Below are 19519 nucleotides of genomic sequence, written 5' to 3'. Positions count from 1 at the left end.
TCCCCGCGACCCTGCACAGGATAAGCCATAGAGATAATGGTCAAATCGTCATCAGTCAAAGTAGTCAGCATTGGATTTTCCTGTTATTGAGTAGTTTGTGTCATTGCAGCTCTTCTATCAGAAAAAAATGTCAAAGATAAAATGTAAGTTGTCATTGCCTGTCTGTGAACACTCCCCAGGTTTCTGAAAGCCAAACCCACATTCTTAACATTGACAAATACAGTATACTCTCCAGTTGAATTTTTCCGTTTAAGGTATTGAGTAACTTATTGTTCAATTGCCCGTTGCGACAAATGTAATTGAACGTTGTTGTTGCGTGTCTCTCCCTGCACCCTTTCATTTGTTGTTTTTTTTTTTTTCTCATCAGCTTTTAGAGTACGACAAAGAACTGTCAGTGTTCAAGGATCGACTGCATGAATTGGAAATATCTTTCCCACCCAGGTATGGAAAGACACGCGCACACACACACACACACACACACACACACACGCACACACACACACACACACACACACACACACAGAGTCAACTTGGATCTCATGCACTGATTTGCTAGCGAACAGCCAATGAGAGTCACGGTGCATATGGCGCATTAATTCAAATCGTATCAATAAAACACAATGACACAAAAATATCTTTGTTCTTCAGAGCTTTCACACAACTCTAAGCGTTTTTTTTTAACTTAGGTTTGTTTCTGCTTGTATTATGAATGTGTGTGGGTGCTATATTGGTTAATGTGTGCATTGAAGCTCGTGAAACCATGACTGTGGATGGTATTATAAACAATAACACCTCGGCTGCATTGCTTGCTTGCTGTGGTGTGAAAGTCATGATTTTGATTGATGCTATGCGGAAGAATTGATGGATATCAAAATTTCCCCCTGGATGTGGGGGTGACCAGTGAGTGACAAGTGGTGGCCATCGCCACCCCTGGCCGCCATGGAGGTCCATCCCTGCCACGGGTGCCCTTTTAACCTCATATCTGACATCAAAACACTCAATCTTTTTCTGAATTGAATTCATAGCAGGTAACGGATCTGTGTTGAATTGGCCCAAAACGACTTCACTGTGTGTACGCATGTCTGAATTTATGTGAATTCCTTTTTTTATGGGATTAATATTCTGTCTCAGTGGGACTCGGAGCACGTGGTCTCCTCTCTTCTTTCCTCAAACAAATGCATTTGCAATTAGCCCTTTCAGAGGAGAGGGAGGGCAAACACGCTGTCGGCGTGGAAATATGTTTCGGGAGCAGCGCGTTAATGGCGCTTGACCTTTGCCGTTGGTTGTGACTCAATCAGCGCAGATAATGAAACGCTGTAATCAAACAATAATTACTTGATAAACTGCTCGGGTGGCAGGCACATGGCTACGGGGATTTTACTCTGTCTGTGCGAGACTGTGTGCATGTGCCTTTGTGTGTGCTTTTCTGTGTGTGTGAGGGAGAGAGAGGGAGAACAGTCGTTATCAATGTGCGTGTGTTGTGTGAAGTGCTCAGAATTTCATATTAACCGGTAGTTTGTGTGTGTGTGTGTGTGAGTCAAGGTTCTGCCGGTCCCTGTTTTTTAAATGACTCTGTGTCTTAATCGGGGGCCCCATTTACATCACTTTGCATAAGTGACATGCGGATTTATTGTCCTTTTATACCGGATGACATTTGCACCTATGCATATAATACTTAATCATCTTTCCACGGCGAGGAATGACTCTGCTGCTGTGTTGGAATACAAATGATTTCCTCATACTTGAGGTGATGATGAATCAAATTGAAACCCAAGAGCAGCACATGAAATTTGATTTGATCTACTCTGTGTGTGTAACAAACCACATCATTGTCAACCACGTAATGGGTCGCAGTGGCCTAGTTAAACAGTCCCCTCCTAGCATTTCTATTAGGCGCGCACACTCATCATCACACATTCTGGAGCCCCTCCTCCTGTCAGGTCTGCCTTGTGCTTCTTGAGCAATCAAGCCTCAATGATTGTTCTCCATCACATAGTCTGCTCCCGACCAGCCCCTCGCCATCTGTGAAGTAATTACTCTTTTTAGTGGCGGCCATCAGAAGACAAACCTCACGAAGGCGCGCGCACACACACACACACACACACACACACACACACACACACACCAACACACACACACAGAAATCAATTCAATTCCCAAACATTTCATCTGCAAGTGAATTCTGTCTGTTGTGTTGTACTGTGCTTGAAATCACCAAGTTGAGGCAGAAAGATGACACAAACACATTTCCCTTCTGAATCCACTTACCATTGTTGCTACGGTTAAAAAAGATCTCCAGCTTTTCACTAAATGGACCATCTTTGGCATGTGTCTTTTAGTTCACATTCAAAGTAATTTTTGCTATTTTCAGATAACATTCAAATGCATTGTGAGGGATTTATGAGTGCAGCTGTTGTTTCATGCCAACATGTACTTGGTACGAAAAATGATCCCACCAATGAACGTCCTTTGATGAGGGGTTTTATATGTTTTGAATGTGGGGCACAAACTCAATTCTTTTTTTTTTTGGATTTGCCTGAGACATTAGAGAAGATGTTGCCAGAACAACACTTTTAGTAGAACACGACAACCGTTTTTTTGGTTTGTTTTTTTAAGGAAGCAACTTCACATTTTGTAGACTATTTACAAGATGTCATATTTGTGACATGCCAATAATCTTTTTGGTCCATGCTTTTTTTTCCAGTCAATACCCGACCCCCGAAACAACTCGATTTAAACTGCAATTTGTAGTCCACCATTTATATTTGTGTGGATCCCTTTTTCCTATGCATCCCTGCAGCATTCGTAAAACGATGCACATCTTTTTACTCTCAAAATTATCTGTCAAGATTGTAGCTGACAAGTATAAGTACTTAAGCACTGAGGTGAGGAATTTACCCACGACATGTCATAGCCGGACCTGGAGCCAGTCGGTTGCCCATACTCTGATCAGCTGCGGGGCTGCATACGCCGTCGCTTGGATTATTGGAAGAGAGAACGCTCTCCGGGCCATATTCTTCAATATGTGTAAGAGGGCAAAGTCACGCATCTGCAGCCTTTTCTATCTGCGCAGATTCTCCCATCGACTTACGTCTGTTCAGAGTGATCCTAAATTGTGGGTGTTGCGTGTCAAATTTGGCCTGAAGCATATTCTGTCACTGAGTTTTTTCCTTTTACGCACTCCAAAAGCTGGAATACATTTGGTAGCCTGGGAGGGTAAAAGATTACATTGCAATTGAAGTTGGCGTGTATTTGGAATATACACCACACATAAATGCACACATACACAGACTATGATCATCATCCTTCGCTCTCTTTTAGTTTCTTCTTTTCCTTATCTTTTCTTTCTTTCTTCTCTCGATCTTTAATACATTCTCATCGAAGAAACGCCTTAGTTTTAGTAGTTAAATAAATACTATGTTTTAAAATCAATGAATAATCGTTTCAATAATCAGTCTCAATCAAAATAATTGTCATTATTTTTTCCATAATCGTTATTAGTCCCACAGTGGGTACATTTGATATATATATCCTGTAAAACATACCATCATATCAATTGTATATCAACTTCTTCATGCGTTTTGATCGATTTAGAGGAAAGCTTTTAGTATTCCTGTGATCCAATTTTGCCCTGTTTTTTTTTTTCTTCTTCATAAAATCAATGCAAAAATTACACCGGGAGCCCAGCATCAGCGTGGAATGCAGTGGACAATGAGAGCATAGTAGGAGAATGTATTCTGCCTGTAACGTGGTTAGTGGAGATGGACTTAGAGAAAGATTTTGATTTACATCGACTCTACTATGTGGCAAATGATGAGTGATTTCGGCAGAATGAAAATAAAAGTAGCGCACTGTAAATTGAAAACAAACATGGATATGACAGATGCTGGCAATAGGACTTTTTCCTCTAAGAAGGAACAAAAGCCACTAAAAATGTATTTCCAATACATGATGATTAAAAACTGCAAAACAAATGTACTCAAAGTGACACCATCATGCCGTGAAACTGAATTAGCTCTTAAAGTATCACAGAACCGGAAAAGTAGAACTATCTGAAGTCGTTACGTGAAAATGACTGCAAAGCATTGAAAAATGAATGGTGTGCAAAGTCATGTCACAGCACACAGGGCTTGTCATGGCACCTTAAATCAATCATCAATATGCGCTTGAATGTTATTTGAATGCACCTTTCCCATTTCCTACATCATAAATGCTTCACCTACTAAATGGAAGAACTGAACATTTCGCTGCCAAGTTATGAATACAGTAGAACTTTGAAGGAACACCATGAATTCTGGGATGTCGCATCGAGCTTTTCCAGCTCTATTCAAGTAAAATAGTAAACTTTGTTAAATAACCTAAGACCTAACCTTTTCTTGGACCTTTAAGGGCATCCTCAAATTAGAAGCTATTGCTGAGGGCATGTGTAATGTCATGCATGCCGGGACGTTAAACTTTATTTCAAATTGAGGCATTTTACTCGATGTTCCGCTGAAATACATTTTACGCAGCATTTGTTGCAGGCATTACCTTTATACAGGTGGGCCAATCAGAGTGTTGATGTGGCCCACATGCGGCCCGCAGGTCACCGAATGCCCACGCCTGTAACTAATTGCTTCTCCCCCTTGGCCCCGTTAATTTTTCCATTTTTCCAATAGATGAGACACAGGCTGGATGTCATAAAACTATTCTAGGCAGGATCCCCTTGCCCTTTTTGAAGGAAGGCATCAATAATCGCATCGCACACTTGGCCTTCTTCCAATTCCGTAACTACTAGTAATTGTGTTGATAAAAAGTCACTGTCCAGAGCAGTGAGGTTTTCTTTTCAGTGGCAATTCACACAAGCCTGTCTTGAACAGAAATACATGAAAGCTGGTTGATCGTGGAATTTTTTCAAAACGATAAATTTGTCTGGAAATGGTCCCTGTCAGTTCTGAAGACGGTCTGTGAAAACAAAGGAGATTCTTCTGTAGCAAAGTGCTCATTTTTACTGTACCACGGTTGAATCCAGCAGTCAGGTATGCCAAAGTCTTTATTGAAATAATTGTCAATGCAGTGTAATCAAAATATATTTTTATCCACAAACACAATCAGTTAGTGCACACTTCGTTGAAAATTGTCATTACCAAGTTTGCCAACTTCAGGCCTGGCATGTAACTGTCTATCACGTTTTTTTTTTGGGGGGGGGGGGGGGGTTTCCAGCCATTTTTGCAGCTCCTTGTGAATGGGGAACTGTTTTGACAACATATATATGTGAAAACTTGGGGGGAAAAATACTATACAAAAAGCCATTTCCTGCAAAGCGAGGCTTCTGACCGCTGCACGGATGATGTCATCCACGCCGAGAGTGTATTTGCTCGTGGATATGTGGTTTGTCCGATTGCGCCACTGTTGCTGTTCCTTCCAGGATAAGAGGGGCTCCTTGTTCTCTGCCAGCAAGTCATTCCGAACTGATTCAGGGGCATTCTCTCCATTTATGGAGACACACTAAAGTAGTTACACAACAATGTTTAGTTGAAGCAGTGCTGGGTGTGTGGCTCAGGAAGAAAAACAGCTGATCTACTGAACACGAACATTGTTTGCAATCATCTGCACATCCATCACTCAAACTACGAGGGAGACTGTGAAATTGGTGAGGGACCATTGTCTCGATAATAGCGGAATAATGTCCACTGTCATGTGTCATTGCCCGGGATGATGCCACTGAAGGGAGGGCTTTGTTGAAAACAATCTTTGTCAGAGAGGATTGAATTGAGGCCATCTGTGACTTCTTTCCTTCGTGTGGAGAAACTAAATGCTACACATGTCATAGCTGATCCCTAGCAAGCTGTGAGCAATGAGCTACTGATGGCATTTTACTCTGTTTGTACTGCACTGTGCCAATGTTGTGCCTGCGAGCCTCCCAGCTCCACAAACTAAAGCAAACACCCTGCTTTATTGATAGCATTTGGCTGATCTTTTGTGCGCCTGCGAGTGTGTGTATGTTGTGTTGTGTTTTTCCAGGCCTCCCCTGACAACGCAAACAAACACTGCAACCGCGGCCGTGAGTCGTTTTCTGACATTTTAGCCGATAGAAGCCCTTCAAATATCGACAACATCCCATGATGCCTTTTCTGTGGCCTTGACCTGTCAATGATTCTTGTGATTCTTATACAGTCAAACCCATCTCGCCAATTATATAAAAACCTTATTACATATCGGGAAACTGAACTGGTCACCATCATTTCTGACCATTTCGTCACATCGCTTTATTCGGAGATAAGAGTCTGAGACAAGGAAGTGTGCAACCCATGCTGGTGTACTTTTGTCTTCTTGGTCATAAGACTTTTGATGTTTTCATGTTTAAAAGAAAAAAAAGAACCGAGCAAATGCTGTATGTGTGTTAAGTGTATTGATCACATGTTGCTGCTGTAGCTTGTGACTAAAATGTGAAAATCAAGCCCTCATCCGCAATCGCAGCATGACACACGCCAACACAGACACGCACGATAAGTCCGGCCTCACCTCGCTTTTACGGTGTGAAAACAAACAGGATGAAGTAAATGTGAGTAATGTGTCTGCAGTCAAATCAAACATTAAGCCCTAAACCAAGCGTGAATGAGTGAGCTCTTGATGGGCTCTACACACTCTTGATATGGGACCATACTCTCGTGCATCATCCGAGATGATAGGTTGGCGGCGCAAAAAAAAAAAAAAGAAAGAAAGAAAATGGACAAGTAAAACAATCAGAAAATCTAAATGTCTACTTAAAAAGATGTGTTTTGCAAATGAGTTTATTATTCTCAGTCAGACCTCATGGGTATTACAAGTGACTGCAATAAAATTACCTCGCCCCACGTCAGTTGCGGCAGGCTTTAATCAACCCACCGTCACCTAGAATAGAGCGTCACTGTGATCAAAGATTATACTCATCTTTTTAGGTCATTAAATTAACAATTAAAAGAATCATTTATTTTTGCTAATGGAAAGATTGGGTGTCGCTACAAATCTAGGATGATTTTTCAATCAATGGGTAATTTAAATGTTGTGAAGGTTAAAATAGAATATACAATGTTTAGAGCAGTGGTGTGGAAACTACGGCCCACGGGCCGCATCCGGCCCGTTGGGCTTTTTAATCCGGCCCGCCGAAGATTGGTGCACAATTAAGGTTTGATTGCATTCATTTCGTTTGGACTTGTAATGACAGGTATTTCAAAACCTGGTGGCGCAGTTACAGAGCAAAGGGAGGGAGGGGAAGACGAAGAAAGAGGGAGAGAGTAGTGACCATGGAAGGAAAGTGATATTTATCTGATTAAACGAAGCGGGTAACAAAGGAGATGCCTGGAGTTGGAAAGACTCAAATTTACGAGGCTTTGAAAAACAAGGAAGTGATTCTTACTCAGTCCGATTCTGGCCATTTCCATGCTCAGAGTGAATTGCTTGTAGCTCGAGTAAATGAACATTTCCTAGAATGTTTTGATTATCATGTTAAAAACTTTCCGCAAACTGGACCGCTAATAAGAGTCGGAGAGCAGTCAAATGTGTAGAGCGTGAACAACAGGGGGCTCAGTACACATCTTTGAGGAGAACCGGTGCTGAGTGTGATGGTGAAGGAGAATGTTACATTATTACTGGCATACAAAGACATTATGCTATTTTCTTTATTTTCTATTTCTATTTCTAACTTTTGGCCCGGCCCTCCACAATATTTTCTGCTTCTCATTTGGCCACCCCGGGAAAATAATTGCCCACCCCTGGTTTAGCGTGTCATTAGAATTGAAACGCTGACTATCTGTAAATACAGCAGACTGAAAACCAAACGGCAGTCCATCTGTGCTGGATTTAATCTGGAAATTTCTTAGCATCAGACACAAATAATTGGTTCAGCTTTTTAACATTACATTTGATTAATTCTGACTTTGTAAAGACCACTTAGCCAGCAGGGGAATTCAGTTTAAGATTCCTCATCCCTTTTCAAAAGAGTGAACTATTGGAAAGCTGAAAAAAAGTTACATATTATAGATTCAGTCTTGTTTCTGTTTGACAAGTGGTGAAATAAATCATACTGAGATATTGTATGCAGCTAAATGTGGTAACCAGACTGCTCAGTATGATCCAGTGCAATTTGTATACCACAGCAAAGTACAATCTAAAACATATTTAAAAACAATGAAAATGGTTGGCTATTCTCTTTTGTAAATGCAGACTTTTGTTTCTGATCATGGTGGTCGACTGGTTAGCATGTCAGCCTCACAGTGCAGAAGTGCAGGGTTCGATTCCGGCTCCAGCCTTTCTGTGTGGAGTTTGTATGTTCTCCGCGTGCTTGCGTGGTTTTTCTCCGGGTACATTGCCCCCCCCCCCCCCCCCCCCCCCCACATTCCAAAAATATACATGGCAGGTTAATGGAACACTACAAATTGTCACTAGGTGGTGATTGTGAGCGCGGAAGGTTGTTTGTTTGTGTGTGCCCACCGACTGTCTGGCAACCAGTTCAGGGGTTACACCCACTACTGCCCGAAGACAGCTGAGGTAGGCTCCAGGATGCCCACGACCCTCTTGAGAATAAGCAGATTTAAAAATGAATGGATGGATGATGGATCTTTTATCGTGTTTCATTCAATATGTGTACCAAATGTATTTTCCACACTATAAAGTGCAACGGATTATAAGGTGCACCTTCAATGAATGGCCTATTATTTTAAAACTGTTTTTATATACAGGGCACACCGCATTATAAGGCGCATAGAATGGAAGCTACAACAGAGGCTGTGGTTGCGTTATGCATCCACGAGATGAAGCTACGCTAGAGGGAATACAATTCACGACAGCTTTATTCATAGAGAGCAGTCGTTCTTCACCTTGTTAGAGGTACCGAACCCAACCAGTTAATACACACTAATTAAAAAACAAGAACACATGTATTAAAAACAGAAAAAAAATTACCGGTAATAACATTTCATGGGATAAGTATACTTTTTCTATAAATTAAACAATGTACTAGCACGAAAGTCACACGTTGACTACGAAGTGAACTAAATTTCCCACAGCACTGATTGGACAAACAATGTCATGTGATCATCGGCAGCCAGTGATGGCCAAGCAGGCGTGTCATAACTAACTAACATGTTGAGTAGCGTGTGTTTTACCCTCCGCGGCAGAGGCTCCGTCGAACCCCTGAGACCGACTGACTGAACCCCTGGGGCTCCATCGAACCCAGGTTAAGAACCGCTGGTATAAAGCTTAAGTTCGAACAAAGCACTTTACAGAACATTAAAAAATGTCCAAGAAATCAGAATATTGAACAATATGTAGCTCCCTCTAGCATGTAGCATGAAGCGCAACACAAAGTCCATAAAAATACAGGGTTTATTGCTTGGCAACCTGTGAAAACTGGTCGCAAACACGGGCATGAAACATAAATGCAAATGGCATTGCAAAACGAGTGAAAGACAAAACTTATGAAGACAATTGATTCGGCATAAAGGCGCACATCACCTTGTAGGCTCACATCCAAAAGGAGCTAAATCTCCTTAGAAGTCTCACTTTTCTCCTTCTTCCTTCATTTAGTCAGGAATTAACTATGCTTTTGGTATTATCTTCGTTTCATAATGGCTGCGCAGTGCTCACAAAGTAGTCAATAGTCAGTCAAATAGTGTCGAGCAGAACACTTTTACATTACAATTGGTTCCCCCTAATAATCACCACAAGATGGCACAGGAACTTTAACAACTCAAGAGGGAATATCGAAAGAGACTGTAACACCATATATAAGGCGCATCGGATTATCAGGCACTCTGCCAGCCTTTAAGAAAATTTAATGCTTTTAATGTGCCTTATAGTGCAACGACTTGACTACACTATTGAACTGCAGCAAAAAGTGCAATGTCTGTCACTTCTTGTAGCTGTGTGTCTTACTTGATTCACCTTTTCTGTGCAGGTACACAACTGCTAGTTATCAGCTTGGACAATTAATTAGTGTAATTAGTCTTTTTGTGGGCAATAAGGGTTTGATAGGTCTGATGGCCTCCAGCCCACACGCCCTCTCAGACCATTTACGCGCTGTGATAAATTTGTGAAGTCACTCCTAAGACACGTTCATCACTTTAGCCAGAGCACATCATTCAACTGTTTGCTGTCGCATTAAGGCTTGTTATCTCTCTTCCAACCAATTGAGGGTGCGGTACAGAAAAGGGAAACAAGCCTATACATGCACACACAGGTGCTCAAAATTGCCCTTTAATGGCCATTGTCAAGAGATTCATAATCAGATTTTACAACTGCCGGTTGTCATAAAAAATGACAAAGTTTTGTCGCTAATGGGTCATTGACTATCGGACAGAAGTTTATTGTTTGAAGGAAGTGAGAAGGAAAACTTAATCTTCAATCTCTTTCAACACCAATGTGACCTGCGCCTTGTTGGTCAATAAAGCTGTCAATAGCGTCGGGCACTGATAGGAGGATTGTTAACTGTTAAGACAGTGAACTGCTCCCTCAGGAAGCAGAAGGCATCCAGGCCACCCTGAATTCAAGCATCTCGATATCTCCTTTGAAGATTTTGCCCCTTTCCATCCTCCCTTATCCTCCTCCTGTCGGATCCGTCTTTATCCCCGGTCTTCTGCCTCCTTCTGTCTGTTTTACTCATCCTTTTCTTCATGCTCTCTTTCATCCCTGGATCACTTCTTTGGCCTTTTGATTAGCATGCCAAAAATCATGCATTTCCCTTGTGGTTTAAGTGTTATTAATGCTAATTGGAGGTAGGGGACCTCTTTACGTTTCACTCCGCAGGTCTGTTTGCTCACCTGGTGGGGGGCCCTGTGCATGTGATAGTTTGTGTGCGTGTGTGTGTTAACCCTGTTTATGCCCCTGCTTTAACCCCATACACTAAAGCCTACACTCTGGCATTTCACTAGGTCAAGATAAAGCAATGTGATGTCGCACATACGCTACGCGCAGTGTTACAGTGAGTGTTGGTTTCGTTGGATATATACACATATATACTGTATATGTGTATATATATACACATATATACTGTATATGTGTATATATATATATATATATATATATATACTGTATATGTATATATATATATATATATATATATATGTGAGTGTGAATGGTTGTTCATTTCTGTGTGCCCTGCGATTGGCTGGCAACCGATTCAGGGTGTCCCCCACCTACTGCCCGAAGACAGCTGGGATAGGCTCCAGCACCCCCCGCGACCCTAGTGAGGATCAAGCGGCTCGGAAGATGAATGAATGAATGAATAAATAGCCTGCTTATTCAAATTGTATGCAAATACATACCGATAAAGAAAAATCAACAAGTTCAGATTTTGTGTTTTTGCTACACTTTCGTCTTTAGTTTTGATGACGTTTGGATATTTTGGTCATAGCATTAAAAAAAATTTCATCCGTCTCGCATACCTAAACCAATATTTTATTTTACATCGTGATGCTCCATACATTATTATCATGTCAAATCAAATTTAGCAGCCCAGCAGAGCCAAAAATGTGTTGCTGCCTTATTTATTCTAAGACCCCTTTCTTTTTTAATGCATAAGAAGAACCATCTTATTCTGAAAATAAGGTATGTTAGTGCATTAAAAGAAAACTAGCTTGTTCTGTTTCACTCTGTTAATGCTAAAATGTTCAGAGCTAGCTTGTTCTGAAGGCAATGTTGTTGGGGTTTTTTTGTGTTTTTTTTACATTTTGGAATCAGTAAAGCTGAGTTAGTTTCAAAACAAAATCCAATGAAACTGTGATCTATTGTGTTCATGTGGTGTTACCTTTAATTCGCATAAATGTATTTACAGAAAAGCCATTGTTATAGTCTCGTAATGTATCAAAATCACCTTTATCGTGTCGAATTGTTGTCATTAAAAAAGCGAAACAATCACTTTGTCTCGAATCATTTGGCCTTATGTCGATATTTATGGTTTAAAAGAAAATGTCGTGTTAACCCCCCCCCCCCCACACACACACACACACTCCCCCATCCCACCCCAATTTACATTGTTTGGTAAGTATTGCCTTTACTATATTTTATATTGTTGTTGTACTAGTTTGCAGTTGGGTTGAAGTATATTGCCTTGTAGAGAGCTGTTTGTGTAACTAATGAAAAGTCAGTGCATATACAGATGTTTTCGGTGCTGTGTTGTCCACTACTGGTTAATGACATTATAATTTAAGATTATTTTCAATCAATAGCTTTGCATTCCATTACATCTGCCCGATCTTTAGAAAAGTACCATTGCTCCAGTGTTTTACTTTTTTTTGTTTTTAATATGAAAAAAACCCGGCTTGCAAAGAATCGTCACTCTGTGTTCTGCTACAGTTAGCACATGTGCTATTGAAGGAGCAAATTGGATTGGTATGAGAGTATGCAAGCCTTCCCTTCCACCCTGATGAGCACCGGCAAACAAATTGGATCGGCGGTGTGTAAATCTGAAGCCATTTGATGAGCCGAATGGGCAAATTGAATTCTCAACAATGTAAATCTTTATCAGCTTGCCCGGCGCGACGCCTGCTTCTGCTTAAATCAAGTGATCATTTCCTGCTGTTCCAAGACATGTGCAATCTCTATTGGCCATTTGCCGACGCACCTAATCTGTTTTTGATGACTGTGTACGGATGTAGTCATATATATCGGCAACTGAGTCTTCCCCGGCTCATTCCGCCTAAATTGCTCTCATTCTCGCTGTTATTCTACTCCTCGCTCGCCCTCATTTCTCTCTCCACCAAACACAGTCTCACAACCTGTGCAGTTGGCACCGAATCATTACTTTGATTAAGCCGTTCGTATGTGTTGATTCAAGAGATTACTCAGATGACTAGTCATGCTAATGGACCTCCTGTTGTTTTCTTGAAAATACTTTGATCAGTTTGTGCCATAAAGCAGAGGCTGTAATTGTTTTCCATCCTGTTCAACACTTTGATTCATATCTCGCATGGATCTCATCATTCGAGATGGCACTTGAGATTTGTATGCACTCATGCCAGGGTTTAAAGACCTCCGTCACCACGACGGATTTCCGTTGTTTGAAAAAATGAAGAAATGAGATTAAAAAAAAAAACATAAGCGTGTGCGTTGACAGTCACGGTGGTCCATGGATTTTGTTAAAAATATCATGCGCAGTTACAGTACATGCACTGTTGTTGCAGCTCGTCATACTAAAGCTGAGACCTGGAATATGTACTTTTATTTTGTCGTTTCCACGACAAGTGTTTATGATGTGTGTTCCAATCACACTGTACATGATTATTGGCAGGCAGCATCGGACTGCGGCTGAGGGTTTGACAAGAAACAAATGACCTCTTAGCCAACTTAAAACCCTGTCCACGTTGGCACAAAGGCACTGTACCACGAACAAATCAAGTCAATGTTGGCGAGACATCGCTGACCCTGCCATCCCCTACATTTATATGAGCGGATAAAAGTTTGCCCGATGTTTGATAGTCACTTAAAATTCCGTTCTGACATGCTCGTACTCCGCATCATAGCCAAATTAAGTTGCTGTATCACATGTGTAGTATATGTAGGAACTAGTGCTGTCAGTTAAACGCGTTATCTGTGGTAATTTATATCAATTTTAACGTGATTACATTTTTTATCGTGAGATTAATGCGGCAACACCTCACAGCGGATGTTACATTGCTCTATAGACAAGCGAAAAATGTTCATGTAAAATTGAACTGGAAATTGTTGTTTGAGTAAATATTTGCATTTTGCACATAGAAAACATTCATGATTCCATGTTGACGAGAGCATTAAAATGGGGAAAAATAGGAGAAAAAAATATATAAAAGGAAATTTACAAACGATAAAAAATGTGTGCGTAATCACGATTATTCATTCATTCATTCATTCATCTTCCGTACCGCTTGATCCTCACTAGGATTAATTGTGAGTTAATTATAACAGTTGCGTTTTTAATCCCGATTACATATTTTAATCATTTGACAGCACTAGTAGGAACATTTCGGAAAGGATTTGTTAAAAGATGGCGACTACATTTGTCGTCACTTCAAATGCATATGTTGTAACGCCGCTAAAGGCTTTATCTCTCTTACCATCTGTCCACAAATCACATACTCTAGTGTGATGACATATGTGGCAATAATCACCATATGTCAAATAAATTATGTTTTTTGTTGTTTTTTTTCATTCTGATTGCTGTAATAGTTGGCAGTGGTGAACCAGTATTTACTGAACTCAAAATGTGATGCTATCTGTCTTTATGGAGTAATGGGAGACATTGAAGTCACATATATATTCACAAAAATCCATACCTTATCTAGCCTAGACATAATTCGAATGTCTTTGTTAAATAATGCTGAGAATATAATTGTGCAATGTTTTGGAGAAGAATCAAGAACGAAGCAATTTAAAATATGAACAAGAGCCGTTGTTCACAAACACTCTATTTTTAAATATTTTAGATTTCGTATTTAAAACTCTCCCCGTTTGGACTGGATATATATACTTGTCATGTACAATATTACAAAGAATCAGTGTGCGCCCCTTTGCACAACAAAATTTGGGTTATTTAAGCGCAGTCATTTTAAGCATAAAAAGTTTTCAGTCAATTTAAATGTTTTTGCTTTAACCTTTGACTAATGCTCATATAGATCACTCTTACCTGTCTGGTTCTTTAGGTATTCCCCAAACTGGTGCTTGCGCCTTTTTTCTAATGGTCGAGATGGAAGCAACTGTTGCATAAAATCTTTAGCACCTATAAGACAAACCTATAAGTCAAAATAAACGCTTCCATTTGCTATTTAACGTCCGAAATGTCAAAACAAGTTTTGGTTGTAGTCTAACAAGGCTCTAATCATTTCAATGAAAGAACGATGTTCAAACACAACTTAACTTTGTAAGTCTCTGGCCAGTTTTTTTGTTTGTTTGTTTGTTTGTTTGGTTGGTTGGTTTTGGTTTTGTTTTTGTTAATCAAGAGACATGCATTTAACGTGTGATTTAGATTTGCATCTATGTACATTATTGCACCACTGAATCAAAAACTAATCAGATAGATAAACGAGTGAAAGGTTCTATCTATCTATCCATCTATCCATCTATCCATCTATCCATCTATCCATCTATCCATCTATCCATCCATCCATCCATCCATTTACCTGTCTACCTGTCTACCTGTCTCTCTGGCTCTGTCTGTCCTGGGGGGAAAAAAGTGCCATGTCGTGGAATCCTTCTCAAGGGAAATAACAGCCACACATCTGGAAGTCCAATTGAGAAATTTGCAATTTGGCAACAAGGGAAGCAAAGCATTTATTCATTCATTCATTCATCTTCCTAACCGCTTGATCCTCACTAGGGTCGCGGGGGGTGCTGGAGCCTATCCCAGCTGTCTCCGGGCAGTAGGCGGGGGACACCCTGAATCGGTTGCCAACCAATCGCAGGGCACACAGAGACGAACAACCATTCGCACTCACACTCACACCTAGGGACAATTTAGAGTGTTCAATCAGCCTGCCATGCATATTTTTGGAATGTGGGAGGAAACCGGAGCACCCGGAGAAAACCCACGCAGGCCCGGGGAGAACATGCAAACTCCACACAGGGAGGCCGGAGCTGGAATCGAACCCGGTACCTCGCAAAGCATTTAATTTGTTTTTATTTTATGTAATGTTTTTTTTTTGAGTTTGTATGAGACATTCTACTAAAATGAATAAAAACCAAACGAAAATGGCGCATTTTTGAAAAATAAAAAGTAACATGCTCTAAAAACGGATGAACTGAATTTGAAAAACAAACGTCAAAACGGAAACAAAATCTAACTGATTGATTGATATCAACCATTTTGTCTGACTTCTTTCCCCTCAGTTACCCGTACAGCGAAGACAGCAGTCAGGGGAAGCAGTACATGAACACCAGATGCCCCGCCTGGTGCGACCGAATCCTTATGTCTTCATCTGCCAGAGATCTTGTCTCCAAGGTGAGCTTCATCCTGATTATCACCAAGCTTCATAAATGCCACCCAAGTTCATTTAGGATTCACACTTCTTCCTTAAGATATTCACACTTCGGTGAAAAGGGGCACCGACTTGATTGCGCATCCAAACACACATGGAAGGTGATCAACCAACAGGGTGCAACCTGGATAGTGTCTGACAATCACGCTAACTAGCTGCACTGTTCGTTTTGCGCATTGTCAGAAGAGGATATTGATACATTTAGCACTTGGCAATGTGATTTGTTAAAGCAGGAACACATTGCAATGTGTGTCTTTAGCACCGTCTGAAAGTGGTGGAATGAAATCTCCTACCCTTGTAAAAATTTTCGGAATTCCGAGAAAAAATAGCGCATACATATCAATAAAGCCATTTTCAGGGCCGAGTTGAAGACAGTCACAGGAAGGAGTCATGCCATGTCATCCATGACAAGACTCCAATCTGCTTCTGCGTGTTTTATTTATTTGTTTAATCTGGAACATTTCAGCAGTACAATTATTCTTGTTGTCTCCCAAAGCGGTTTTCAGCTAGTGCTGTCCCAAGTTTTGAACGCTTTATTGCACAGGGTGGGCACAGACATTAAATTGCCACTCACTCGAGATGAGTGAAATCATACAAATATGTCTTTTATGCGGTAGCTGGTTTCCCTAAAATTGTCTGAGCGACACATGTTTTTTCAGTGACTCAGCAATATGATTGCTTTCCTCTTTCCATAACACTTCCAATTACATAATTTCCAACTATCCAAAGCACAAACACTCAATTTTAACACTTATTCACTGCCAATGGGAAATATGTTTTTAAGAATCCAGACATTCAATCCCGGGGACATATTTAAGTATCTTAATTAAATACAGCGGTCTCCACCACTTTGGCATTTGCAGCCTACAGTGTGTGCAATCTGTTAAGTGATCAGGCAGTTCAGCACCCGCAAATCGGGATCTTGCATAAATCGGGCCCACATACTTCCTTCCTCAAGTCTTCAAACACCATTCTCCTCTCACAGCCTATGTGGCAGTCTGCTCTGACTCACGAATGTGTTTACTGGATCGCTTGGAAAAGCCACCATGCCGCCCACGCTTTCCACACATGATCATTTCAATGAAAAAAACAAAAAAAAGCGTGCATGACCCAAAAAAACAAAACAAAACAAAAACTAAACATCTTAGATCCTTGTGGTTGGATTCTGAGCACATATTTCGGTGTGGAGAGGCAAACATTGCAGCATTCAGCTGTGAAAAGAGATGCAGCAATGTATTGCACCCCCAACAGTCCTCAGCAGGGAGCCGCTCAGGAAGTTTGACTTTCTTTTGTTCACCACAAATGAGAAATTCCTTCCTGAACTTTATTCCTTACTGAGCGCAGCAACAACAGTAAAACAATAACTGTAGACGGGTAAGTTGGAGAAAAACAGTGTCGATGAAAAAAAAACATTCACATATGTGCATCTCGATGACTGTTTACGGTGTTTCTGTGGAGTAAAAGCTAATTGCTAGTAATGCGGAGGACAGTTAGTGTGTCCACAGAGTGGCTGATGATTCACTGAGCACACGCTGCCCGGCTCTGAGCGTTACAGATTGTTGAGACGTGGGCCTGTAAACAGGCCAGCGCGTGGCGTCATCTATCATGGCACGGTCGGTTAACTCGCCATCATGTTGTTTTCTGCTTGCCGAGCCCTAACACGCCAAAGGTTGCCTGGTGGCTGCGCGGCACAGCACCAGCTCCAGGAGCACCGGTAATGAATGTTTAGCCGAGCGAGCGCTCCTCCTCCGCCGGAGGGCCCCGGGTAATTTGTTTATCTGTCTAAAGATTACGCAGCCTGAAAATCCACAATTTTATGCCGCCTTTGTAAATGATCAAGTGTGCCTTTGATGAATGTATGCACAGTCTCTGGGAGGCAGCGATTCGCGGCCATCGAGCAGACATATAGAGAGGTGCCAGTGCGTGACCCGCTAGAAAAAGGTAGCGTGAGGTGGCGCCGCTGTGCGTGCTGACCCCGCTCCGTCGCAGGATTGGGCTGAAGTTAATTTGGATTTCGCTTTATGGTTCATTCTCGAGCTCCCTGTCTCTTTCTTCTGAACCGCCAGTGCACCTCACCATGTCAAAATGTGTGTGTGTGTGTGTTGGGGGGTGCGGGGTGGCTATTTAAAAACTCTTTAGTTCAACCAGACAAGTGTGATTTATTCTCCAGTCTTGCCTATACGCGTCTGCACGGGTAACAGCTTCTTTGTGTGCACAAAGGGAAATTGAAACACGATTCCCTCAGATAGGCTCGAGATTACCGCGGCAGTGCATGGGGTTTCAGAAGCAAAACACACACTTTATAAATGACTGCTGTGTTTCATTTCTCTTCACTGCACTGGGCACAAGTTGTAAAGCAGATCTGAAAAGGTGTTTTCGGCTCAGTGGATGCGGCGATGAGAGAGGTTGTTTTGTCAGTGATGGCTTGAAACTATACTTTTGTGTTTTGTTGTGGGGTTTTTTTGGTCTCTCAGGCTGGGCGATATGACTGGAAAGTATGTCACCATACAAGTATTTCATGTTTGCCGATATGCATATATGTTGATTATTACCTTCTAAATAAGGTGTTGAAGAAAAACGTTGAATTCAGGTAATTTTATTTTAAGATTTTAAACAGAGGTCAGCGCAACTACGAAAAAATCAAATACACTGGTCAATATAAGGACGAAATAAGCATCTTTTTAAACATAATGTGCTCCGTCGGGCCGGGCTCAAAAATGTTTCACCATATAGGTAATTCATATCAGTCAGTATTGATTAATTTAAACTGAGAAAAACAATGAACTGTTTTTGGGTATGTTGTAATGTAGCGTCATATGCACAGTTGCTCCTCCTTCAGTGCAGTGTTAATGCTTATTTGTAGGGGGGTAATAAAAATTGGTTCGAACTGAAAACATTTTCTGATCTAAAAGATGCGAGTGCATCAAATCGAACAGAATCAAATTGTTCCACTTTGCAATGTATCAACATGCCTAGCAAATCGTCATTTATTGGAGGAGAAGGAAATGGCACATTTACAGTACTGAACTTCATTTAATGTGTGCCAAGTGACAACCAAAAAAAAGTCAATGCATCCTTCCGTTTTGAACTGAGCTGTACTATAGCGAATCGACTCGTAATCTGTAAACTGAATCAAATCGTTCCACTTTCAGATCGAACCGTCCTGGGGTAATTTCGCACGTAACGTATCGATAACTGTATCGAAGCACCGTTTGTTGAGAGATGCAAATTCCTACTTATTTGCATTAGATGCTACCCCAAAGCAGGATTGTTGGTAGTTAAATTTACCTTTATTCAACATTCATACAATGTAAGTGTTGTGAATTTATAATCTCTCGCAGTGCAAGCATTAGCGTTGACCGGCCAGTTTAGGACAACTTTATCTTTTTACTGGACTCGTTATCGCCATAGGCCATTCATATTTCACTTACTTGATTGTGACTTCAGTGCGATGTCGAGGTTCGGACACGGCTAACTGCGGCACTAAAGCACGTCAAAGACAGGGAACTCTTTTACTCGCACCCCAAGTTTCCATCTGGAGGTGTTTAATCATA

The 19519-nt window shown here is 41.1% G+C and overlaps 1 protein-coding gene across 1 annotated transcript in view; it reads left to right on the top strand.

The window, feature by feature from the left end:
- LOC127610097 (inositol polyphosphate-5-phosphatase A-like) overlaps positions 1 to 19519 on the top strand; it is a 161145-nt gene that overhangs the window by 133993 nt on the left and 7633 nt on the right. The window contains exons 12-13 of the mRNA XM_052079831.1: positions 368 to 441; positions 15817 to 15928. Coding sequence (XP_051935791.1) covers positions 368 to 441; positions 15817 to 15928 — 186 coding nt within the window. The remainder of the gene's footprint in view (positions 1 to 367; positions 442 to 15816; positions 15929 to 19519) is intronic.

This window comes from Hippocampus zosterae, chromosome 11 (assembly GCF_025434085.1).
Source record: "Hippocampus zosterae strain Florida chromosome 11, ASM2543408v3, whole genome shotgun sequence".
NCBI lineage: Eukaryota > Metazoa > Chordata > Actinopteri > Syngnathiformes > Syngnathidae > Hippocampus > Hippocampus zosterae.
This window is presented reverse-complemented; position numbering and strand designations above follow the sequence as displayed.